Source organism: Hemicordylus capensis, chromosome 3 (genome assembly GCF_027244095.1).
Source record: "Hemicordylus capensis ecotype Gifberg chromosome 3, rHemCap1.1.pri, whole genome shotgun sequence".
Classification (NCBI taxonomy): Eukaryota; Metazoa; Chordata; class Lepidosauria; order Squamata; family Cordylidae; genus Hemicordylus; species Hemicordylus capensis.
In genome coordinates, this window is record NC_069659.1 from 271,712,105 (window position 1) to 271,739,603 (window position 27,499).

Here is a 27,499-nt window from a genome sequence, read left to right on the forward strand (position 1 = left end):
GCCAAACTTAAGAACATTTAAGTTTCCCTGATTTCCATGGGAGATATTTAAGTGAGTGTGTGTGTGTGTGTGTGTGTGTGTGTGTGTGTGTGTGTGTCCCACCCCAATCAAAACAATGGGATACCAAATGCTTAACCAAGCCTGGATTACACCCATATTATATTACAAAATATATTATACAATATTTTTAACATTACATTAGTTGAGATTATCTCTGCCTCCCTTCAGACAACATAATTTTAACTGGGTCTTGTTTTTAACAGGTTACATTGTTTTATTAGTTTTATTGTCTGTGAACCACTCAAAGCAGTACTGTATTGGAGGTGGAGGAGACATATATTTTAAATAAATAAATGCAATTCGTATAATAAAAAATTGTTAATTTAAAACTTCACGGATGTTTGCTTGCAGTAACATACAAATTCTAATAGAAAAAATCACCCACGCATGTTTTTGTTTCACATTCACTGCTATACTACATCAGTAAATCCAAAACCAATGTCATGGTGCACAAGATGGAAAATCTTTAAATTATTATTCCTCTCGGCAATTATACATGTCACACCTGAAAATTTAATAGTATGCTGAATCACCTCAGACTCTGAAATGAATTTACTTCCCCCCAAATCAGAAATAATTCAGTTCCTCATGCGAGCCAAACTAAGGCTCAAAAAAGCAGCCTCCTAGGAAAGCAAAAGAGAAACATCTCTTGGTTAGCTAAGTGACTTGATTGAGGGTCCCCTGTGGGGGACTGCTACTGCTCCCCTTCCCCCTGATTTACAAGGTAACAGCCCTTCAAAACTAACCTCAGAGCACAGCAGTGGTGAAAATCTCTGCTGCTCAGCTCCAGGTCGGTTTTCATAGGCTGCACCCTAGAAATTAGGAGGAAGGAAGGAAGACAACCACCACAAGGGACCCTAAGGATCGGAGAATCCCCTGTGAGGATTATTTTTGCTCCTCTTTTCCAGAGTATCTCTCTTCAAAAGCTCCTGTTTGGCCCAATTATATGTAACAGAGTGTTGTATTCTATGCAGTATCATCTATTATGTTTTGTTGTTCAGAAGTTTGTCCTAGTGGGGATCCTGTATAGAGTGTGGGGGTGAAGTCAGAGGGGAAGGGGGGGGAGAAGGAGAAAATGGAATTGTTTCTGAATAACCTCTTAGTCAAATCTATATAAGATAACTTTGTGTTTGTGAGCGAAGCAGCTATAAAACATTTCACGATGAGCTTTTGAACCAGCTAAGTGTGTGTGCCTGCAAAGCTTGTGTTTGTGTCCCTGCAACTTCATTTCATTGCATTATTGGGCCTACATTCCTGACCGGCTTTCTACTGTTGCTGCTGCTTCCTGATGTGCACAATCCCTGAAGGTACTTTTTCCTTATAAATCCTGGGCTCTGTTGTTCACTGGATGCCCATTACAGCATGACTGATCCCACTACCTCCTTAATGTCTACCCCAAGAGAATAGCAGGTTGCTTTCTTGCAATGGAGGTTCTTCTAGTAGTCATCTGTTTGTTCACACATGGACTTCCACACGTGTGTGGGGCCCAGTCTTTGGAACCTTCCACGCAATTTCCTCAGTAGATTTTTGGATCGTAGCTCCTCCTCCTTCCCAGGTTCATTCTCGTTTTCCCCTCAGCTAAGGAGTCTGCTGATCTGAAAGAAAAGAAAAGACTGCTGTGGGGAAGGAAGGGCGGGAATGTGAACGAACAGGTGACCACTAAAAGAACCTCAATTACAGTTAAGCAACCTGCTGTTCTTCTGCGTGGTCTCTATTGTTCACACATGGGTACATCACAAGCTTATCTGATAGGAAATGAGTAGCAGTCACTGGAAAAGAGACTTCAGCACTATTCTGCCAAAAACAACGTCCTGGTGTGCCCGCACATACAGTGCATAGTGTGTGATAAAGGAATGTGAGGTAGCCCACGTAGCTGCTTGGCAAGCAGTGTCCAAAGGGAGATTCTTCTCAAATGCAGATGAGACAGCCATCACTCAAGCAGAATGCAGCCATTTAGGTCCCGTTAACTGCTTTTTTGACAGTTGATAGTGTCCACTATCCATCTGGAGATAGCTTGGGCACAGGGAATGTTCTGCATAAGATACAAAGAGTTTAGGCCCTTTACATACATCCTTTGTGCACTGGGTATAGAAGGCAAGAGCCTGGCGAACATTGAGGGAGTGCAGTTTATGTTCCGCTGTTGTCGATGGGTTCCTTCTGATTGAAGTCAGGGCCACACTAGCAAGATCATCTTCAAGGTCAAAAGGCGGAGATTGCAGGTGGCCAATGGTTCAAAAGGGGCTTCCATAAACTGCATTTGCCCCTGCTAACTTGGCAAAGAGGCACCTTTTAATGTGTGATTCTCTTTATTTAGCAGGGAGAGAATAACTGGCCCTATCCACCCCTAGCACAGTACCTCCATTGACTGTTGCTGGTGTCTAACTTGTGTTTCTTTTTAGATTGTGAGCCCTTTGGGAACAGGAACCATCTTATTTATTATTTATTTATCTGTATAAACCACCCAGAGCCATTTTTGAAAGGGTGGTATAGAAATCAAATAAATAAATAAAAATTAGGACCAGGAGGTAAGTCCCAAGGCAAGGCAATATGGGCTGGTTGGGGTATGTATGGGCCAGGCCTTTTAGGAATTGCTTAATAATCAATTTTGAAAGGAGGAAGGTCTCTCCACTCAAGTCACATAGATGGATGCTAAATGGACTCCGATGGAAGAAAGCATGAGCACTTCAGTCTGAGAAGACAGGTAAGTATATCAGCGGTTGAAGGGGCATCAGGGCCACAGCCCTTGTCACGCATGAAGATTGAAAGCGTTTTCACTTCAGTTGGTATGATTTACTCGTTGCAGGTTTCCTCGACACCTCAAAGATCTCTAAGAGAGATGGGTCCAAGATGGCAGGAGAAGCCAGGCCATGAGGTAAAGGTGAAGCACATCTCGATGTAGGATGCACCTATCTTGGATTGTCAGGAGGTTGGGATATGAGGTAAGTGGTGCCAATCACTTAGGTGAGGAGCCAGGGTCTCTGAGGGTAACAAGGCATGATGAGAAGAACTGTGGCCCACTGGCTCTGAATTCATTGTATGGCTCTTGGGAGGAGAGGGATGGGCGGGAACATGCAGAGAAACCCTGAGCTCCAATCCAGGCTGAAGGCAACCCCTAGAGGGGCCTTCCTTCTACCTGCTGTTGAGCAGAACCTCGGCTGTTGGTAGTTTTCCTGCGAGGCGAAGACATGGATATCAGGCGTGCCACATAGCTGAAAGATTGAGAAGGCAGGAATAGCTGAAGTGCCACTCATGAAAGTCCTTGTGGTGGCAGCGGCTTAGAGTGTCTGCAAAAACATTGTTCCGACCCTGCATGTGGATAGCAGAAAGCGTGAAGCTGTGGAATATGGTCTCCAATTCCATAGATGCAATGTGAGTGACAGGAGCGGCCTGAAGCCCATACCGCCCTGCCTGTTCATATAGGACTTTGCTGTAGCGTTGTCCATTTGGATTTGCACCGTGCTGCCTCAAAGAATCAGTCCTTCAGTGCCTTGAAAATTGCCAACATCTCCAATTAATTTATTTGATGTTTGACCTCTTCAAAGGCCAAAGTTATCTCAGAAGTTATCTCAGCGTTGAAGAGGCACAATGCCATCCCATCCCATCTCTGAAGCATCAGTGGTGACAACATGACATGGAAGAGCAGGCTCGAGAAGTATGCCTCTGGTAAAGTTAGTCTCCACCATCCACCACTGAAGGAATTGGTGAATGTTATCAAGAACATGGAATATTGTGGACTGGCGATCCTGAAGTGGGTTGGATACGCCTATAAACCAACACTGTAAGATTCTCATTCGCAAGCAAGCATCAGGAAAAAGAGATATGGTGGAGGCCATGAGGCCCAAGATTCTTTGGGTGTGTTTCGCTGGGTGGCAGCAGCAGCACATAATAAACTGCGTCAAGTCCCTTATAGTGGTGATACAATCGGTGGGCAGGTGGAGTTGAAGATGATTCCCACGAACCAAGTAGCCTTCATGGGAACAAGGTTTTCTGACATTCACCTGAAGGCCTAAGCTCTGCAGCAAGTCCAAAGTGCTGCAGAGATTGTCCAAAAGAATATCTTTGGATCTTGCCATGAGGAGCCAGTCGTCCAGTAAGAGCTACCTAGATTCCCCTTACCTGAATGAAAGTGACAACAGATGGTAAAATCTCTTGGTAAAAATGTGAGGGTGGGGGAAGAGACGAGTACAAAGGACAGGGCTTTGAATTGGTAGATGTCTTTTCCTGTTTGAAAATGGAGATATTTTTGAGGTATTTTTGATGTTTCAAAAATATTTTGTATTGTCATGTGATAATAAGCATCCTTGAGGTCAATGGACATAAACCAAGTATTCCTCTGGAGGAGAATGAGGAGTCTGTGAAGAGGTCGAAGGTATCAGGTTCGACGGTGTAGGGACCAAACCTGAAGGGACCAGGAGCAAAGTTTCCATGGCCTTGAGATTGAGTCCTGGATCCTCAAAGTGGAAGGGATCTGTTTCAACAGGGCACATTCTGTGTGAAGTTGTGTCTCGATACCATAGAGGGAGTCAAAGCTTTTTCCCAGAAAAGGGATCAAGGGCGAACAGCCCAGTTTTTACAAGTCTGCTTGATGAACTTGAGGCAGTGAACACAGGAGTCAAACTTGTGGGATTCACCAAGGTAAAACAGGCCGAGGGAGTGTGCACCCACAGGTGGCATTTTTGTGCGGCAGATAATATAACGTTTTAAGGTCACTTTACTGGCCATGCACCATAGTCCAGATTGGTGAAGAGACAGATGGAGCCTATTCCCCCTTGAAAAAAATATAGCGACCAGGCAAGGCCTAGACCCTTCGGAAAAATGTTTTTTATTGAAGGGAAAATTTGGTTGGAAAAATTCCCTAAGCAGCAGAGTAGGTGATGGGGCCTAACTCCATCCATGGAAAAACTGGGGAGTAGGCCAGTGAGGCTCAGTTCCCTCAGAAAAATGGTGGTGGTGGTGGGGGGAGATTAGGGAAAGTGCAATGAGACCCAACTCCCTCTGAAAAATTGAGATTGCATTGGGGAGAGAGCAACAAGGCCCAACTCCCCGCAGAAAAATTGTCAGATATTGTCAACATTCCTCCCAGGAGGAAGGAAGGGGTAAGGGCCCCGAAGAGAAAGCAAGACACAGAAGGTGAGAGGAGGAGTAAACAGGAAGGAAAGGAGGGAATAAAACTACCACTAAAATTAAGGAAAACAATAAACAATATAACCTGATATTCTTTTAAAACAGCAATAACCAAGGAAGGCACCAGAAAGGCTTCAAGTTCTTTGGCAAATAACCAAGAACTGAGGGGGAAATGAGAGCAAGGCTGTGAAGAAGAAGAAGCTTCCATCAAAAATCTACTGAGAGAATAGCTTGGAAAGTTCTGAAGGGTAGGTCCTGCACACGTGTGGAAGCCTATGTGTGAACAATACATGTGTGAACAATACATGCCACGCAGAAGATCTTCCCTGTAAACAATGGATGTCCTATTTCTGCAATTACCTCCTCACAATACAGACCCATGATTTTACTCTAGCAAAGCAGAAACCTATATTGCTTCACTGTCTGGACCCTGAAAGCCAAATAATATATAATCATTTGCCCTTTCCTGCCAGCTTGGAAGGGAATGCCAATTCTTATGAAGCTTCTCTTCAAGCCTTAAACGATCATTTCAATGCTACTTTGAATGTGATTGCTGATTATTACAATTTCTATTCTAGATCTCAACTACCTGATGAATCTATTGATCAGTATGTCACAGCATTGTGTGCCTTAAGTGTAGCCTATGAGTTTGTGAACTTTACGGATGAAATGATCAGGGATCAGATTGTTATGAAAACAAACTGCTCCAAACTGCATGAACAACTGCTATTGGAGTGGAAACTTACCTTGGAATAAGTTATAGAGATGGCTAAGTGAGAGCGAAATGCTCTTCACTTCCAAAATTGCTATCTTTGGTTCCCTAAAACCAACTTCCTGTAATCCAGGCTGTTCAGTCTAAATCCTTCCAAACCCAATCTTCTCATATGGCACTGCCCCAGAAAGTGACAGAAGAAGAAAGGAGGAGCTACCAATGCAGAGAGACTGCCTGCAAAGCCAATTTTGCTCACTGTCCTGCACATAAGATCACTTGCAATAGGCACAAGAAAAGTGGACACTTTGTTTAGGTTTGAAGTCTGCTGTCCACTCCATTACTGATTTACTATATGGTAAGGATGAGGCAAATGAACCTCTTCCTGACAGAGTTTTAAGTGTGACAGATTCTGAGACTGCTTCTCCACACTGTGAAGTTAAACTTAATGGCCATGAAGTGCAGATACTGGCTGATTCGGGTTCTCCGTACACTACAATTTCCATCTGCTTTACAACAAACTCCTTACTACATCAGATCTGCACCTGAAGCCTTCAGACATCCACCCATGGGGATATGGCGGTTCCCCTATTGCCATAAATTGACACTTCATTACTGTCCTGGAATACAAAGGATGTACTGTAGAAGGGGAAATGTATATGTCACAAAAAGGAGTCTCAATATTGGGCTGGAACTTCAGAAAGATCGTTTTAGAACCAAATAGTATTACAGATGATGGAGCATACATGTGCTGATATGGTTGCTGATTTCCGGGACATTTTTACTGATACTCCTGGCTCTGCCATACATTTCAAACATAAAATTCAGATTAAGGCCACTGCAGTATCTGCACAACACAAAGTGAGGAACATACCCATAGCATTGCGCCAACCACTTAGAGAGGTGCTCTTAAGACTACAGCATGCTGACATCATAGAGCCTGTTGATTAATCAGAATGGGTCTCTCCCATTGTTCTTGTGAGGAAATCAAACAGTACATTCCAAATGTGCATAGATTTAAGAGTTATGAACTCCAATATGGTAGTGAATTGTCATCCATTGTCCATTATCAATCAAATGCTGCTTACTCTGAAAGAGGCCTCAGTGTCCCCCACTCTGGACTTGTCTTTGGCCTATCATCAAATTCCTCTGCTCAAGAGTTTTCACAAATACTTCATTACCCCAGATGGTCTTTTTCAATACAAAAGACTGCCCTTTGGATTAACCTCTGCAGCTTTGGTATTTTAAAGAATGATGCATGCAATGTTGCGACTATGGATGGCCTCACATACATTCAGGATGACATTTTAGTGTATGGCAAAGCCATTGTGGAGCTTGATGCTAAACTGATAGAAGTCTTAAGAAAACTATGACAATAGGGACAATATCTCTGTAGAGAAATGTCAATTTTGCACACACTCAGTGACATAATTGGGACCCACAATATTCTCATTGTGGTGTATATCCCAAAACAGACTTGGTGAAAGCTATTCAAGAAGCCCCAGAGCCACACAACAAAGATGCACTTCAATCATTTTTAGGATTCTGTGAGTATTACTCTAAATTTATTAGACATTTGCCTCAAAATTTGCTCAATTGAGTTTTCTTTTTAAAAAAGAACATAGCATTTAACTAGTAATGTGCATGGAATGCGGAGGCGCGGTCCAACGCCAGGGGGGTGTTGCTTTAAGGGCGTGGGGGTTGTACTTACCCCTCCCGCCGCTTTCCCCCCTCCGGCGCTCCAGTTTTTGGCAAAATCTTTCGGGCGGCAGCATTCCGTGCTGCCGCCCATGCCGCCGCCATACGTGAGCTGCACACATCACAGTGACGTGCGTGACACACACAGTGGCAGCAGGCGCATGCGCCCGTGTTACTTCCAGTTTTGGAAACCACCTAAAAGACTTCAAGATTTTGTCACAAAGTTTTAAATCATTTCAGTTCTCAGTTGTTATAAAGGGGATGGATGTATTCTGTCCAGCATCTTTTATGTTTTGTTGTTTAAAATGTGTCCCAGTGGGAATCCCACTGAATGTGTCGGGGGTATGATCAGAAAGGAAAAGGAAGGGAAATGAGAAAATGGAATTCTTTCTATTGAATAAACTCTTAGTTAAATCTATATAAAATTACTTTGTGTTTGAGATGGAAGTAGCTATAAAGCACAGAGTTACAGAGCTTCATTACATTTTAAAAGGAAGGGAAGGAACCAATGATTCTTCTCCAATGATTCTTTATATAGTTAAAGAATAGTTTGTGGGTTTGTCAAGTTCATATATCCTTAGAGATGAGCTTTAAAAAGTTTCTGAAATTATGTTCTGAGCCTGGCTTGAGAGAATTTTGCTGGCACTCCCAGTATTTAAATTTTTAAGGCAACATGCTCTATCATTATTATACAAAATGGATATATTGTACAAATTTCAACTTGTCCAACATTCTTATGGATGATAATTATGCAGTTAGCACATTTGTATCCCACCGTTCAACTAAGGAGGTTGGGGTAGTGGTACATCTCCTTTCATCTTCACCAGAGTCCTGTGAGAATAGTTTAGGCTGAGAGGTGGTGACTGGCCAAAGATTAGCCAGTGAGTTTCAAGGATAAACAGGAATGTGAACCCAGGTCATCCCAGGCCGAGTCTACAAAACTATACTGGCCCTCATAAAATAATTATAAACCAGAAACTAACGTGCATCCATTCCAAATAAACAATGTACATTTAAGCGACTCCATCAGAATAGTTTATTTCACTTTGACAAATTTTAGAAATACGTATTTACCCATTGCTGACAACTGCAGAGTGACCAAATCTGTTCACATCACGATGAAGGTTAGGTTTTGGAAGAATTTTCCATTCGTCACAAGCTAATAAGATATAAGAGAATAAATTTCTTGTCATGTAGTTCAAGCAAATTATTCTAACATATTAACATAAAATAGGACTTTTAAATCAAAGTTATATGGGCTATAACAAAAAAAATATGAGATTTGCTTTCTAAATTAAACTGCTAATATTTTTTATTTATTTATTGTTAAATAAATTCTTAAGTAAAATGGCACTTCTGGTTTAAAATTCTGGTTTGAACCAATTCTGGTTTAAAGTGTTCAAGTTCAGAGTGCAGGAGCATTTCCAGATGGGGCTTTTAGCTCCCTTCTCTTCCAGAATGGAGGATGTACATTCACATATCAGCCAGATTTCCCCCAAAGTCCCTGCGAGCTATTGGGGAGCACACCACACACAAGTCGGGTTTTTCATTATGTAGCCCAATTTATGTCCAGGGTTTAAAAATCCAGTTTTCGTGTCAGGATTTTTGTGGCAAATTTGAATTTTCAGTACAGCCTCGCAGTAAACCCACGATAAAGCCTGCTATCTGAAAATGCTCCAGGTGGGTGTAACTAATGGAATTATGTGGGAAGTGCAGGGAGGAGGAGGACTCATATGCTTGGAACTGCTGCACCTGTTGTCAACATAATATGTAAATAACTTATACTCATTACACAAGTGTTGAACATAACTTGTGAATAGAGTTATGTGAAAAACTATCCACTGTCAAGTATAGAAATGTAAAATAATATTATAAAACAATGCCTTCCAAAACACTAATAGTAACAATTTAAGGTTGATAGTTATACTAACACACTGCTATAGTGAAGCAGCATAGCTGGTAACTTTTTTTTAAGGTCACATGTCACAAAACAGTGCATTTTACATTAGCTCCCCATGTAAACAGTTATTCTAAAACCTCCTCATATTTAATGTTGTTTCTCAAATGCTCAACATGGAAGGACATTTGTTTCTCAGTTTCTCCTCTAAGAAGCTGCCAGTCCTTGTAGTTTAGAAAGTAATTTTAAAAACAAACCAACCATATTGCGGATTTTTCAGACATGTATAAAGATATCTCGTCCTTTTTTCAGCAATAGTTTAAAATTTAACGGCTATTAGCATAGCCTGCAAAAATCATGATCACACAAACACAATCGATAATAAATGGGCCTTCAAACCAAAGCCGAAGAGTTCTCATGAAGACTCTCATGGGTTTTCATAAAAATTCTTATTTGTGTGAAGCCCTGACCCAAGCTCCCTGATGGGTATCTACAGTGGGCAACATCCAGATTAATGATGTTATGCTAGTGCAAGGCTGTTGTGCTAGCTAGCTAGCTGCACTAAGTCTAAAGCTTGCATTACAGACTAGCGTTGCACTACTGTAAACACATTTGCACTATCACAAAGTTTGCAATCTGTGGCACTTGTTTTGCGGGCAAGTGCAATTTCACACATCTACTAGCCAAGGACAACCAGAGGGTGGACATGGATGGGCAAGCACCCAGAGGTGTATCTAGGGAAAATAGTGCCTAGGGCAAGCACTGAAATTGCGCCCCCTGTCCAAACATCTGGCACCCATCTTTCAGATAATTTTACCATAATATCAGCTCAAAAATACAAGTCAAGCTCGTTAATCTTTTAATATTTCAAAAACTATTTAGCAGTGGACGTAGCCAGACCAAGAAAATGTGGAAAACTACAAATTTCAGTATGCTGGGGCTCATGAAATACCCAAATATTATGCGGAGGTGTACTTGGAAAAACTAAATACAAGTGCCTGTCTAATTCTCTGCTATACGTTGTAGCATCACGATTACATAAGTTTTAAAAATAAATGGAGAATTTGACTTTTCCCAGATACTCTGAAAACAATTAAACGATATGCAGAGTAAACTGTGCCACTGCTTAGAATATATTCTAGTATTTCAGAAAGACAGTTAAAATGAGAGAAAAAGCAAGAAACTCCAGTGGGCCTTAATACTAAGGATTTCACACTGATTCAAAGACAAACTCACCATTAATAGCCATACTATTAAGACATCACATTTAACTCACTTATCACAAGGAGCAAAGTAAGAGCAAATGAATACAATCTTAGCTCATAAACTTCAGCTCAGAATTCACAATCCCTGATTCTCTGTACATAGTGCCAATCTGAATAGGTGCACAGTGACTTATATTAAATTAATTTTTTAAAAAATAAATACCTGTAGCCCCTTTGGGGGGCTTCCTAAAGGATGTGGGGGCCTGCAAAGTTTTCCCCTCCTCCCACTGGCCTTTAGGGCCTCACAGGCACCTTTTGAGCATGTGCGGTGGTCATTTTTTAAAATAATTTTTTCTTTAAAATGGCCCCTGAAAACAATATGGCTGCCATGCTTGCTCAAATGGCCTCTGCGAGGCCTGGCATGGCCTAGGGCCTCACAGAGGCCATTTGAGCATGCCCAGTGGCCATTTTGTTTTTGGTGGCCATTTTTAAAATTTTTTATTTTAAGAAATGGCGCCCCTTTCAAGTGGCACCCGGGGCACGTGCCCTGCCTGCCCCACCCTAGATACGCCCCTGCAAGCACCTTCCCAGAAAAGTGGCTTTGCCCGCCCCAACATGACTCCATTTCTGTTTCAGAAATCTAATATGTGGGACACAGCTCTCCATCTGTAAATGCACTTTGACCCTTTCTGTGTCACCCTTGATTTTTTCCTAGTGCTGCCACAACTTTGTCCATTTGTTCGTTATTAGTCTGGATTACAGTCAGCATGTTCTGCAATAAATCCTTCCTCATTCCGTTTTGTAATGTCTTTTTCTGATAGTCGCCTTTGCTTTACTCTCCAATTGGCAACTTCACACTAATCAGGCAACCATTACCCCTTGATTGTCCCTCAAAGAACAATAAACTTTTTCCTCAGACTCAAACTTCCTAGCTTACTCTCTAGATTTACCTTAAGGGCCACGTGATCTCAATGTGAGGGACCTGTACATTGAGTGGTCCTCAGAAGCTCTACTATGGATCTGTGAAGGGCCTTGTCTACAGAAGGTTGAAGAGTTATCTGGAACAAGGCCTTTTCAATGGTGGCACACAAACCTTGTAACTTTGAAAAAGTTTCTGCCTCCTCTTTATGGCATTTAGGTGGCAAGCAATGGCCATGTTTGTCCAGAGGGCTTTTGGGGACCTTCCAAAGAAATGTTCCGATAGTTTGTTTTTGCTGCTTAACAAATGGATTTTTTTCACAAAATTACAATGCTTCGCTATGGCATTTTGGTTTATTTACTGTTTGGATATGCAATTGGATTTTAAAATTGTGAGCTTCCTTGGATATACTTTTTCATTCAGAAAGGAAAGGTTTTTTAGAGTTAATTACCACTCTGTCTCATGGTTTACCACCTAGGTAGATAGAAACATGTGTTGACCTTTCCACCAGGACCAACTCAACACCTTCATTTTTAATGGGTGGCCAAAAAGCTATCAAGAATATTGCAACTCATAATATTTGAGTAACATGGTGTTTGCGAGATAGGCAATGATGAGTAGCATCAACAGTATTCAAAAGAAATGCACTTTCTTGAAAGAGCAGCTTCAAAAATACATTAGAAGTGTTATCACCACTGTCATCCAGCAATTAATGGATATTGATCACAAGCAGCAGAACAAGAGGTTGATATTAAAAAGAAGATGTGTGTTTTCCTTATTCTGGTGCCCAGCAGCCCTGGATGCACTTTTCATATTTAGATTACAAGAGACTTAGACAAAGAGTTATATTATTTATAGGAAAATAAAAGTGATGAACAATTATGAATTCAATTTCTATTTCAGGAACATTTTTTTTCATGTGAGCTATACAAAGCAGACATATTTTATCACAACAGCTTCCCAGCAAGATCTTTCCATTATGCTATAAATTCAAGTGTCTTCAAGTTCCTATAATTCAGTGGATGTCTCAGAGACAGGTTACTGGAGCACATAAAAAGATCTATGTGTATGGTGACCAGGGGGGAAAAAAACACCCTACAAAAGCCACAGACACCATACATTTTCATTTGATCTAAGGGGGAGGAGGGAAGAGTTCAAGGCAATGTTTGTATTATTTTTCCCCTATGAAAAGGGTGGGATTTTGCATTGAAAAAGAAAAAACCCTATAAAATCATTATTAAAAGTCAAGTTTAAGATAAGGAATTCTTGCAGGCTCCAGATATAATAATTCCTTGCTTGCTCATGTTATTTATCAAACTGACAGGTCTTTTCAATAGTGCATGGGAAGGAAAAAGAAGCATGTTACAAATAGCCTCTCTTCTTATCTTACCTAGCTTTCTCAATAACTGCTAAACATTGAACAGAGCTCTGTGCAGAAAAATAGTTTTCCTTAGCTTTAAAACCTGGACCGGAATTATATTCTTGCCCATCAAGTGAAGCCATTTCCAAGCAGATAGACACTTAACACAAGATAGAGTACCATTTGCCTTCTGTAAACCTCAGCTTGTCTTTGCCTAAATGTGTGAACATTTAGATAGTGGATGAGTACAGAAGTCACATGGAGCCAAAACTAAGTCTTGCCTTCATATGCTGTCAACCAACCTTGGGGACATATGCTCCCACCTTGCCTTCCCATTCATGTGTCAGAAAAATTCTTCTTCCCATTGTGATTAGAAACAAGCCAGAATTGGTTTTAACTGGGCTTATTCTAACCAAGTACTTGAAATAAACCATGGTCTGAAACCAAGGTTTCACAACTGAAAGTACACGGGCAGGGGAGGAAATGAAGCACATCTCCCAAGACTGGCTGACAGCGAATAAAACCAAGATTTAATCTTGGCTCTGCATGATGTTTGAACCAGCCCAGTATAAATGCATGACTGTCCAAGTCTATTTTAGACTAGGGGTGTGCAATTCGGGTTTTCGGTGATTCGGTTCGGGACCCGAACCAAATCACCCCCGTTCTGTTCTGTGCCCGAATCTGGGCTACCCGAATCACCCCTGATTCGGTTTGGATTCAGATTAAATCCGAATCGATTCGGGTAAGAAAAACGGGTCACAGGGGCAAAATAGTGGGGTTGGGTGGTAGATCCATTAGGCACTACCACCCAACCCCACTATTTTGCCCCTGGGACCCAAAATTCGAGCTGACATCACATCAGACCTTTTTGCATTCAAATCAATGGAGGCAAAAAGGCGGGAAATTCAAAGAGATGTCATCCCGAATCACCCAAATTTTTCGGGCACGAATCAGGGGTGATTCGGCAGCCCCGAAAAATATCGGGGGACATCGGGGGTGATTCAGTTCGGACCCGAATCACCCGAAATTGCTCGTTTCGAGCACAGATCAATCTGTGCCCGAAATTTTTTGCACATCCCTATTTTAGACACATATCCTATATACAGACCATCTATATTATTAATTCTCCAAGACGGGCCATGCGTGGGGACATGGGAGAAAGAAGGCGATTGGCTGACAGAGGTTGCAAGTAGAAGCACCTGATTGGGCAGTGGGGATTCCATATGCAGATAGGGAGAAGGAGCCTGTGAGAGCAGAATCACCATGTTGATTGGGCAGTGGGGATTCCATATGCAGATACGGAGGCGGCGGCTGTGATGGTTAAGGTCAGTTGGAATGCAACTGTTACTGGTCAGAAGAAGTTCTTGATTGTAGAGGAGAGAAATCTTATTTTATTAATTCCCCTGGTGTGCTTTGGAATGTGCGTCCCAGAGCCCAACTGATTGGCTGGGTTGTGGACGTGCCTGATTGGCTGAGGCACACCCAGGAAGATTGGTTGCCGCAGCAGCGGCCTGGCCATGGAGTCCAGAGGTGGCAGGCCTGGCCCGGCCACAGAGGCAAGGCCTGGGGGGGGGGGAGAAAGTGGTGGTGGGCAGAAGTGGCAGTAGAGAGGAGAGGTGGCTGGGCCCAGAAGTAGAGTCTGGGGCAGAAGCGGGGGGGGGGTAACCACCATCCCCAAAGAGCGCACAGATGCTCTGTGCAGGGTTGGCTAGTTATAAATAGGTTAGCATGGATTCCACAGCCTCATTGATCAAAATGACCTGGGACATCCACTTATTCAGAAATGGAATATAGGAGCTGTTTTTGAATTGAACTGCATGAGATACACACACTAAATCCACATAAATTTGATTCAAACAACTGAGTATCACTGAAAATAAAAATTACTTCTCCTGTTTGCCTGTGTACAATAAAGAAACATCACCCAACATGGACTTAAAATATATGTTTGTCTTTGTGCTTCAGGACTGGATGGCAAGACAACAAATAAAATATATCATTGAAGTTTGGCACAAGAGTGGGAAACTTCTTTACCACTTTATTCCATGTCAAATAAATTTCTGTCTTTATTCTGGTCATAAAAAGGCCACTTTCTCAGCAAAACATAAAGCCAGACCGACCTGCCTGAAATGCCATATAATAAATTTTAACTACAGGTATAACATCTACAGCACAGCCTACATAGAACAATAGATTCTCTCCCAAACAACCTTCAATAGATAGACAAACTGAATTGATTCAAACCAATTAGCGCCCTATACTATAAATATTTTTGTTTCCTAATATTGGAGCAAGAACTGAGGCTGCAGATTGCACCACAGTTACATTCATGACTTTTAAGTATGCACAAATATATAATATGTTACTTTACATTTTGAGAGATAGTAAGCCAATGAACCACTCAATTATGGATGTTTGTCAAAGCTAGATCCACCTCCTACTTTTCATATTACATGGTATAAATTGCAAATATTATACAGTAATATTGATTTTTGCTGTTACTGAACACACAGAATTAGAGTATTTCACCTCAAAATGGATTCAGCTGATACATATCTAATCTGAATTAAAATCAGTTAATTACAAGCAAAAAACAGAGTCAACAAATAGTTTGACAAAATGATGCTTCAGAAAAAGAGGGAAGGAGAAACTGTATATTACATTAATATTAATAAACATAATGTAACTTAGTTTTGATCCGCTGAATTTACATTATGTATTTGTTTGTTTGTTTAGTACACCACCCCAAACATCCATCTCTGGGCAGTTTACAACAAAAAACAAATTAAAACAGAAATTAAAACCTTAAAACAATTTAAAACTACAAGTCTAGTTAAAAAGCTTGGGCGAAGTTGTCAGAGATGGAGAGGATCTTGGAGCAGATTCCAGAGTCTCAGAGTGGCAACACACAGAAGGCCTGTCCCTGTGTAGCCACCAGTCGAACTGCAGATGAACCTCTCCAGATTATCTCAATGGGAGATGGGGCTCATAATGAATAAGAAGTTCTCTTTAGGACTTTAGAGATTATAACCAGCATCTTGTATCTTTGCTCGAAAACTTATTGGTAGCCAGTGTAGTTTATTTAACATAGGAGTAATATGGTATCTTCGAGATAACCCAGAGACCAAGCTGGATGCCACATTCTGTACCAACTGAAGTTTCCAGACTACATACAAAGGCAGCCCCACATAGAGTGCATTGCAGTTGTCAGTGTGTTTTAAAAGGTGGTTGTTTTTATGTTTTTTAAACTTGTGCACTACCCAGAGCCTTTGGATGGTGTGGTGAAAGAAAGAAAGAAAGAAAGAAAGAAAGAAAGAAAGAAAGAAAGAAAGAAAGAAAAGAAATAAATACATATATACTACTGTTCTGCCACTGCCTCAACCTGAGACACCAGGGAGAGGTTTGGGTGCAAAAGCACTCCCAGACTGTGTACCTTTTCCTTCTGTTCCTTCTGTTTGGAACAGTCCCTCCAAAAACTGGCAGATCAGAATTGTCTCCTGAGTTCAAGACCTACACAGTAACTACCTCCAGCTTATTTGGATTCAGTCTCAGTTCGTTATCCCTCATCCATCCGATTACTGCCTCCAGGCATGCATTTAGGGAGGTTATGCCTTCTCCCGATTATGTTGACATGGAGGAAAACGTTTTGGGTGTTATCAGCAAACTGACAACACTATGCACAAAATCTGATGATCTGTCCCAGTGGTTTCATGTAGCTATTAAAAAGCATTGGACACAGTATATACCCCTAGGGGATATCATATAAAATGTCACATTTTGAAGAACAGTCTTCCAGAAGCAACACCATTTGGAACCTGCCTGAGACGTATGAGGCAGAATTACTGCAAAGCAGTGCCTCCCACTCCCAACCCTCTCAGACTCTCCAGAAGGATACTATGGTCGATAGAACTGAAAGCCGCTGAGAGATCCAAAAAGACCTACAGAGTCACTATGCCCCTGTCAAATCCTCATTGGAGAACATAAGAACGGCCCTTCTGGATCAGGCCCAAGGCCCATCTAGTCTAGCATCCTGTTTCACATAGTGGCCCATGCTGGAAGCCTACAGGCAGGAGTTGAGGGCATACCCTCCCTCCAGCTGTTACTCCCCTCCAGCTGTTACTCATCCTGCCTCTGAGGCTGGAGATGGCCTATAGCCCTCCATCTAGTAGCCATTGATAGACCTCTCGTCTTCTATCCATCAGGCCGACCAGGGCAGACCACCCCATAGCCCATCCAAAAACCAGTTTGAAATGGGTCTAGATAATCAATTTCCTACAAGTCTGTGGGCCATCTCCAGCCTCAGAGGCATGATGCCTCTCAACACCAGTTGCAGGGGAGCAACAGCAGGAGAGAAGGCATGCACAGCTTGCAACGTTCTTTCTCTGAACTGCGCAGGTGTGCCTCGCAGTTCACAACAGCCGCTGGGCTGAGAGGATATGTCCAGCAGTTGCTCCCCCCGCAACCGGGGGGGGGGGATCGACTACTCGGCTCACCAGCCCGCAACCACCCCACGGCAGCTTTGATTTTTTTAAAAAAATAGCATGTAAGTTAGCTACTCTGGCCATTTGTAGCTACCACCACCCCCGACCTTGGGACCCCAAGATCCAAGGGTTAGAACACCTCTGGAAACACATGCTGACTCATTAAGCAGACATGCAGAAGAGACAGGTTTTTATACCCTCTTTTGTGGAGGAAAGCGGGAACCCGCAAAGTCAGATCAGTTACAAAGCTTCATTAAGTGATCATTTCATGGCCTCAGAGCTATCTATCTATCTGTCTGTCTGTCTGTCTGTCTATCTATCTATTTATTTAATACATTTCTATACTGCCCAAAACACAAGTAGAAGTCTTACTCTATACCATATATCTCCAGTTCACAAACTGTGGACACACAGAACAGGGATCCTTCCTGCAAAATGTAAGCAGTGGCTGGACTTAAGGTATAAAATAAGATGTCTCTGAGGCATGTGGATCCTACCTAGGCCATAAAGCAACTTTAAAGAAAAGAGCCTACACCTTGAACTGGGTCCAAAACTAATCAGTAACTAGTAAAGCCCCCCCCCCCTGTTTTTTTTAAGGTCTTCTCTTTAGTAGCAGGGAACATAGCTAATGAAAGCAGCAGCATACATGTCTGACATAAGTTTTAAGTGCAGCTTTTCATCAAAGACAAATCTATATAATCCAACAAGATTTTAAAGGCAAGACAGGGACAGGGTGGCCCATGAGTACATCGGCCCTTGGGGTCTTTTTGCCCCTCGGAGCTGTGTTCTTCCCTCCTCTCACCCCCCACCAGTTGGATGGCCATTGCTGCCACCATTCCCACACCTTCATGCTCCTGCCCGCTTTCTGTCTCCTCCTCCACCACTCCTGCATGCGGAAACAGGAAGTGCTTGCAAATATCATGCACAGGAAGAGGAAGAGGAGAGGGAAAGGTGAGAGGAGAAGAGGCAGCAGCATGTGGCAAACAGGCAGCAGGGGGGCAAAGGGTGAGTGGGCTGTGTATTCAGAACACGCACTGCTCCTGGGCCTCCACCACCAAGGGTGAGTGAAGGACCCGCACACCAGAAGTTGAACACAGGCCTCCTATGCACTAGCTACACCAGTGATACATGAAGCACCCTCTGTTAGAAGTAGGTTTACACAGATTTGCCCAGATGTACAGCTGCACTTCAAATAAGTGTGGTATATTCTTTGAATACATTCTTTGAATACATTCTTTCAGAGTAATTGTGGCTTTGTTGTTCTGTGGCAGAAACCAGAAGTGTCTATCCAGAAACATACTCCCAATTGTCAGGGAGCTGAAGCTACTGAATCAATCTGTCTCTATGTTCCCTGTTTCCTGCAGACATGTGTAGGATGTATATACATTTGTGTGTGTTCATATTTATATTATATAATATTCCAAATTCTTCCTGTCAGAGTTTCCCCAGCCAATCCTGCCTAGCCCACCACAGTTCACAGGGAAGCAGTCAGACAGACTTGAAAGGATAAGGTAGGCAAGGACAGATGAGAATGTCATTGTCAACAGCAGAATGAGCAGCGTTGCCAGAGTTGCCTACTGAAAGCAAAGTCTCAAGAGACCTCTGCTCATAAAATGGAGCATCACTTGCATAGGCATGTAAATGCCAATGCTGTCAAGGGTTATTTAAAGGAAGAACAGGGGAGGCCAATAAAGTGGGGGGAAGGACAGAACTGATGGTTCTGCCACACATATCCATGGGGGCAGGAAGACAGAACCATAAGAGCATAAGAACAGCCCTGCTGGATCAGGCCCAAGGCCCATTTAGTCCAACATCCTGTTTCACACAGTAGCCCACCAGATAGTGCTGGAAGTCTACAGGCAGTAGTTGAGGGCATGATCTCCTTCCTGCTGTGACTCCCCTGCAACTGATACTCAGAGGCATCCTGCCTTTGAGGCAGAGTGAGGCAGAGGCATCCAGAGGCAAGAGAAGCTACCAGGAGTGTGGACAAGAGAAGGACAAGGGTGACTTCTACCCACTTCCTTCATCCACTCCAGTCTGAGACCAGACAGAGAAACATCAGACAGAAGACAAAAGGAAGACATTAACCAAAAAGCAAAGAAAAAAGACACAGTGCAGAAAAATAAGTCTCCTCACACAGATGGATAGGAACATAGGAAACTGCCATACACTGAGTCAGACCATTGGTCTATCTAGCTCAGTATTATCTTCACAAACTGGCAATGGCTTCTCCAAGGTTGCAGGCAGGAATCTCTCCCAGCCCTATCTTGGAGATGACAGGGATGGAACTTGGGAACTTCTGCTCTTCCCAGAGTGGCTCCATCTCCTAAGGGGATTACCTTACAGTACTCACACATCAAGGCTCCCATTCATATGCAACCAGGGTGGACCCTGCTTAGTTAAGGGGACAAGTCATGCTTGCTACCACAAGACCAGCTCTCCTCTCCTGAATGAAATCTTGAAGATGCAAAAGGGCATCACAAAAGAAAGAAGACTCTGCATCCATATTCATGACTTATCAAAATTACCAAAAGTTATTAATTCAAAGTTGTAAATTGCTGTACCCCTTTCACAAAGCTCGCATCTAAATAAGACAAAAAAGGTGGTCTGGTGATTATAAATGTTTAATTTGTAGCCATTTTTTTAAAAAAAATGTATTCCATCCTGTGTGATTTGGTACTGTCAATTTACATTTCCCACCAAAATTGTATGGCTGGAGTTTGTCAAGGATTCTATTCTATTCGAGTCTTTACCAATTTATCCTGTTCCTGTTCAATTAAAAAAGCCTGTTGATGCAAGTTGATGATCTTGTTACTTCTGCCTCAAAAGCCTAAAGGAGAGAGACTACCAAGGCCTACAAAGTGAGTATATGCAAGAGAGCCATAGGAAGAACTTGCGCATCCCACATCGGGTTAATGATCATCTTGTGGGGCAAATCTCTCACACTGCTGATAAATTTGGTTAGATTCTCAAATCATTTAAGAGTCTCACTAACATGCTGTTACAATACCACCATCCCTTTCATAAATCCATCACAGTGCCTGAAATCCATCGCAGTGTCAGAAATTTCTACTACTAAAAAAACACAACATTTTGTCAGTGGCTGTTGTCGTAGATGCATAGTAAGGTTGTTGCAGAATTATGCACGTAGGTTATTTGTACTTAGCAAATTTTGGTCTCTGAACTGAGTCCAAAAAAGACTCAATTGGCTTGGGCCTTTATGACCCTTCATGTATGTTGTAGTTGGCTTTGCCTAGCAGACAAGCCAATTAATTCCTCATTTAAAAAAAGAAAAAGAAAAGCAGGGACATCAACTTGACATTTTCTTTAAAAACCCACCCTGATTACTTTGAAGAAAGGCAGGATATAAACATCTATATATTTAATTCTCTTGGGACATGCGTGCCCAGGATTTGCCGGAGGAACTCTTGTGAGACATTGCTAGAGTTCCTGGGCCCAGTGAGAGTTGAGGGGTCAGAAAAAATGGCAGCGGTGGGGAAGAGCCACAAGCAAAATGGCCAGAGGAGGTGGCCTCGGCTGGCTGCTAGGAGGCGGCGGCCCCCCGACCTGGTGAGAAGTGGTGGGATGGCCTGGCTGTGACAGGTATGAGTGGCGTTGGCGGCAGCCTGAGCAAGCGGGAGGCGGAGGCTGCAGGACGGCCTGGCCAGGCCAGGCCGTCCCAGGTATGAGAGGGGCGACGGCAGCCGCCCAACCAAGCAGGAGGTGGAGGCACCGGGACGACCTGGCCGGGCCGTCTAAGATATAGAAGAGGCGGCGGCCTGGCCGGGACTGGCTGCCGGAGACAGGAGGCATTGGAGTCTGGGATGGGAGGAAAACTTTTCTGCCCACCACCACTGCCCCGGGTAAGACGGACCTGGCTGTGGTGGGAGGGGGGCAAGAGAGAGTGGGGCATGAGGGAGGGGGAGGGGGCAAGAGAGAGTGGGGCATGAGGGAGGGGGAGGGGGCAAGAGAGAGTGGGGCAGGAGGGAGGGGGAGGAGCCAAGAGAGAGTGGGGCAGGAGGGAGGGGGACAAGAGAGAATGGGGCAGGAGGGGGGGAACAGCAGGCCCCGCAAAAGCACACAGATGCTCTGTGAAGGTTGGCTAGTTAGAAATAAAAAATAATTAATAACTCAGTTGTTTTGGATCAAAAACACAATCTGACCTGGGTGAGTGCCTATTTCTGTAAACAGAGATTTCTATATGAACAAAAATGTAAAATGTCAGAAATTTCATTTTTCTGTCCTCACTAAGTATATTTCTGTCTGATGTGTGTTGGAGTAAGTTTTTAATCTGGCCAAAGGGAAAGCACAGAAGATTAAACTAGCATCTAATTAATCTTTATCCAAATTTTAAAATAAGAAAGAAAGTACATCTGTTCCATTTGTATTGTATCAAATTAATAATGCATGGAAAATGAGACTGGTAAAAATTATAGATAATTATAGATAATAGATAATAAAGTAAAGTGCTTTAATGATCTAAAAACAGAAATAATGTAGCATTACAGTTTCAGAAATAAAGCACATTGTAAATTTTTATGTTAAAAAATAAAGATCAGTTATGCAAGGGGTCTAAAGTTATAACTGTCCCAGTACACACACAACTGATTACCATTTCTGTATTGTGTGACAAGAAAATATAACCATTAGAGGTAATCAATTGAAGTGGCTCACGGGGCTTACATATTTTAATTCAGTGCTACATATAAAAATTACAGCCTTTAAGCAATTCAGCACTTCTCTCCATATCCAATTAATAAAGAATTGTGTGTAATCAAATTCAAAGATATTTGAAATATTGGTAATTCATGCTGCCAAAACAAAAAACAACTAAATGGACATTGCAACTGCAATGTAATTGTGTGCCTTAGATGCACTGACTCTGCTAGTCAGAAAATTTGGAAGGAAACAGCAGTATCTGTTCTCTGGTCTATACTGGTGTTCTCTGAATTTCAAAAACCAGTTCTAGAATCCAACAATGATGAACATGGCTGTAGACGGGGGTGCACAATTAAAATACCCTGGAACCAACCATGATGTCTCTGTCACAAGATGTGGTGGCAGACAACAGCCTGGATGACTTTAAGAAGGGTTTAGATAAATTCATGTTCTGCCAGTGGCTACTAGTCCAAGGGCTATAAACGACATGCAGCCTCAGAGGCAGATGCTTCTAAATACCAGTTGCAGGGGAGTAACAGCAGGAGAGAGGGCATGCCCTCAACTCTTGCCTGTGGTCTTCCCAGAAATATCTGGTGAGCAATTGTGTGAATCAGGATGCTGGACTAGATTGGCCTTGGGCCTGATCAAGTAGGGCTCTTCTTATGATGTGTTGTGTGGAAGCTGAGATAAATTTTCAGACAATAATTACTACATTAAAATTAATTATTAAAAATATTAATGAAAGTGAGAGGGCAGAGGGTTGGAGTCTGAGGGAAGATGAAGGGAAAAGAAGAATGAAGGGTGGTGTCAGTGGACTCTGGGCCAGAGGCAGGGCCAGCAAGGAGGGCAGGGGCCATCTGGTATCAAGTGGTCAACTGCACTGAGCCCAGGGGCGTAGCTCTAAAATGGGAGTTCATTGTTAGAAGATGGTCTCTGGGTACAGAAATCTCTTTGAATGTTTTAAATGGGGAGAGCTATTAGAGTTTAGGGAAGGGAACAAACAGGGGCGTAGCAAGGTTGGAGTGGGCCCAGAGACAAGATTTTAAAATGGGGCCCCCTGCCACTGAAGCTCAGCTCATGAAGTAAAGAAATCTTAAATGACGCTGAATAGTGGTAACCATATCTAATCTATCTATCAATCAACACCTATGTGCCACAATAAAACATCAGGTTTTGTAAACTGTGGACGATGCAAGTCATTTAATGTTACGAGAGAGAGACATGCTGTTCTGGTAGCTCCAGGTCTTAACATTCACATAAGTTTTGGAGGATGAATACAACTGAAGGAAGCTCGGGTGTGTGCGCAGCTGGGGGAGTCAGTCATGTGACTTGCCTCAGGGGGGCCCCCTGGGCAGTGGGCCCCCAGACAACCGTCTCCCCTTGCCCTATTATAGTTACGCCCCTGACTGAGCCACTGCTGCTCATCAGCAGGATAGCCAAGAGCTCTTCATGGCTCCTGCTAGGGCTTCAGGACATACCTTCCTGTGTGCCAGCAAGAGTCCCCACACGCCAGATTTGGCCCCTAGGCCTTATGTTGTGCAGACTTGCTGTAGACCTTTACCATATCAGCAATTTATGAAAATGCCTTCTCCCATACACTATCACAACTCTTCAGCTCAGTCTAATAAAGTCTTGCTAACACTCATAGGTAGCAGCAAATGAAGTATAACTAATGTATCTGAAACTTCATGGCAAATCTTATTTTCAGTTCACATGCTTGTTTAGTTTTCAACATTTTAGGAGACACATCTTTAGGTTTTATCTTTTTCTTGATATGTAGACATGCTTTCTCATTATCCACTATAAAGAATATAACTCTTGCAAAGATGACTAGATATCATCAAAATGACAGTGATGAAAGGAGAATAAAGAATAGGATGCTTCTGTGTAACCCGAGTCAGATCTATTGGAATTGCCTAAAACAAGGACTGGAACATTCTTCCTGGCAGCACTTATAGATCAAGAAACTCTAATTCACCATTGCATGTAGAGACTTGAGTTCCAATACAGTTCTAGCAGTGCTTTAAATGGTATGCATGCATGATTATTTGTGCTGGAATCAAATTTAATTAAGAATAAAGTGAAACAGATGGCCTGTCTTATTAGTGCAAAAAAGCAATTTGAAATTTTGTCTTTACATATAAAGATACCTTTCTAGAATGAAATACCATGTGAATATATTATATGAGCTTTTCTATATTACGGCTCGAATGCTTTAATTTTAAACATTTAACCTTATAGTACCTACCTATGTCATAGGCCAGAAAATCAGCAGAAAAACACTTTGCACCATTACTCAGAGAAGTATCATTATGAGTGTTTCCACCAAAAATTAGCATAGCTCCACTGATTAGTACAGCCGAATGGAGATACCTTGCAAAACCACTCTCTTTCAAAATGGTCCTGTTAAAAATAAGAAGTACATGAGTGTGTAGAGAAACATTATTTCAGATTATTTAAGTTAATATACCAAGCAAGCAAGTGTGCATTTAAAAAAAGCATACTCATAGAAATATATTGCAAAGTTCTATTATGGGAAGTGTTATCATTCTTAAGATTGCTATGCTTCCTGTTTATCCAGCGTTTACTAAAATAGTAAAAAGTTATTTAAAATTTTTAGATCAAAATACTGATGTTTACTCTTTTTAAAATATTTATTCAATTTAATAAGACTATATAGTAAACATCTGGATGTACAGTATCTCCTTCAAGGTAACTATATCTTGCTCTTCAAAAACAAACCTATCACTACACCTTTGGTAAAGTTGCTTCTTTAATTCTAGGAGAGTTAAAAGTTATCAAAACGTCTCTTGGTTTATCCCATTTCTTTGTGATACCTTCATTCCTATTAAAGTCCCACAATAATTTCAGTTATATTCCCAATTGCTTAATCAAATTCTATTATACTGATGTTTATTCTTAATAAATACTGTCATGCACCATATTTCATTAAGATCATTATTATTAGATAGGTGCTTGCATGGGATTATGTTGTTTTGTTTTGTCCCACCCCCCCAAACATGGAAATAAAATTAAATATATGGGCTATGTTTTAGTTACTATATACATTTACTGGGCTGGTTCAGATGTCACCTGAAACAAAATTAAACCTTCACTTTGTGCCCTGTCCATTAACCTCAGAAGCACATGATCCCCTCAATATTTTTCACACATGAGCCTCAGAAGTATTCTACTTCTTGCAGTTAGAAATACGCCAGGACCAGTCATGACATACAAACCAACCAATCCTGGCTTATTCTAGCCAGATTTCTTCAAATCTGCTAACCCCTGCTAACTTGGCGAAGAGGCGACCTTTTAACATGGTAATTCTCTTTATTTAGCAGGGGGGGAGTAACTGGTAGGGATGTGCACGGTCCGGAGAAGTCCGGACCGGCACCGAAGGGGGGCCTTGTTTTTAGGGCGGGGAGGGCTTGCTTAGCCCTCCCGCCTCCTTGCCCCCGCCAGCGCCCGTATTTAACATTATAGGGGCGCTGGAAACCAGCCGCCCCCCCCCCCCCCCGCCGCCGCCACCGCCGCCGCCGCGAAATCACTCTTAAAAACATCCAGCCCTCCCTCCCTCCCAGCTAGGCGGGTAGACCGGGCCTCCGGAGAACGGCATGGTTTGCGGCGCGCGCATGCGCGCGCGCGCAAGCCACCATTCTCCCGGAGGCCTTCCTAGCGAGAGGAGCTCTGTGCCGGAGCTCCTCTCGCTTAGTATCTACCGACCGGGTGAGCGACTGGGTGGGTGGGTGGGGGGGCGGGCGGGCGGGCGGGCAGCTAGCTGGGAGGGAGGGAGGGCTGGATGTTTTTAAGAGTGATTTCGCGGCGGCGGCGGTGGCGGCGGCGGGGGGGGGGGCGGCTGGTTTCCAGCGCCCCTATAATGTTAAATACGGGCGCTGGCGGGGGCAAGGAGGCGGGAGGGCTAAGCAAGCCCTCCCCGCCCTTAAAGATATACCCCCCACCCGGACCCGAACCAGCCCAGTCCGAACCGGTCCGGCAGTTCGGCCATTCTTTGGAATGGCCGCCGGACCGGTTCGGGCACACCACTAGTAACTGGCCTATCCACCCCCAGCAAAGTACCTCCAGTGACTGTTGCTGGTGTCTATCTTGTGTTTCTTTTTAGATTGTGAGCCCTTTCAGGGGTCGAGGACAGGGATCCATCTTATTTATTTATTATTTCTCTGTGTATTTTCCTGAGCTATTTTTGGAAGGGCAGTATAGAAATAGAATATAAATAAATAAATAAATATCTGAGCCAGAGGTTTGAAGCCAGATTCACAGTATGGTATACCTGATAAGGTCAGGTTAGAATAATCAAAGATCAGTCACTTTGGATGTTATGACTGATTGTGACTTGTTTTCAGAAGAATACTTTCAAGGCTTGTGCCAAAGGGGATGGGTGCAATCATTCCTGAAGCTCAGTGAAGCAGAACTTTAATCATGACTCTGCATGACATCTAAACCAAACCACAAAGTGTGGTTGCTATTTCATATTTTCTTGAAAATGGCAACACAAGTGAATGTCGCCATGCTAGAACTAGCACTCAAAATTTCCTTTCTGTGGCCTATAATCAGAGCTGCTTCATCTAGACAACAGTTGTTCCTCCAGCTTGCAAAGCCTTTTGAGCGATCAAAAGTCTGTCTCTGAAAGCCTGCATACTATCTTGTTGGAATGCTCTATTCTTCTTACAAATATTAACATAAACAAAAAAACACACAAAATGAGTCATCCCAACAGCAAAACATGGGTGTTGGTGGGGAAAAACCTTTTGTTGGGGAAAAAACATTTAGATGGAAAAGGAACAGCACTTTAGGACAAACATGTTCAGTAGGGAATTGCTTGCATATGTTTAAAGATCAATATTCACCATCCTCCTCCCAAAAATATATCAACATTTCTTGTTAATAGTTACATTCTACCATTAGCTATCCCACCAAGAGGGAAACAAAATTATCCAGTTCATGCTACTCACCTTTAAAAATAAACACCTCTAAGTTTCTTTATTGAACCTGTCAAAAGTGTCTCCATCTCCACTCCAAACCACACACTGCTACACTCTGCCAGAGGATTGCACAATCCTTGAGCCTGATAAATCCTGTCTGTGCTGCTCTATTTGTAATAGTTCTACACTTCAGAACAAGAGCAAAGATGGCTCCTATTGCTCATTCATATCACTTGCTCCTTCACCGCACATGAGTCAGGACTAAATCCTTGTAAAAGAACTAGCAGAAACCATGTGTTCTGGCATCACAGATAGACCCTCTGTATGAATCTCTGCTATCATTGTGTATACTCAAGTACTCCAAGTACACAGAGTAGTCAAGAAAAAGGTATTACTGCTTTTACAATGTATACAATATTATGGCCTTATTGCCAAACTGATCAA

The 27,499-nt window shown here is 42.6% G+C and overlaps 1 protein-coding gene and 1 long non-coding RNA gene across 8 annotated transcripts in view; one reads left to right on the forward strand and one right to left on the reverse strand.

The window, feature by feature from the left end:
- The window catches only part of ATRNL1 (attractin like 1), a 1,008,890-nt gene that overhangs the window by 815,477 nt on the left and 165,914 nt on the right, over positions 1–27,499 (reverse strand). For all 6 annotated transcript variants that reach the window (XM_053305805.1, XM_053305806.1, XM_053305802.1 and 3 more), the window contains exons 10-11: positions 24,361–24,515; positions 8,666–8,750 (exon numbers count right to left, since the gene is read on the reverse strand). In XM_053305805.1, coding sequence (XP_053161780.1) covers positions 8,666–8,750; positions 24,361–24,515 — 240 coding nt within the window. The remainder of the gene's footprint in view (positions 1–8,665; positions 8,751–24,360; positions 24,516–27,499) is intronic.
- Positions 1,127–11,118, forward strand: LOC128349469 (uncharacterized). Of its 2 annotated transcripts, none has more exons than XR_008318826.1 (3): positions 1,127–1,739; positions 2,864–2,999; positions 5,763–11,118. It is a non-coding gene; the product is annotated as an uncharacterized LOC128349469 (long non-coding RNA). The 2 variants fall into 2 exon arrangements; XR_008318827.1 differs by having other exon boundaries at positions 1,127–1,367.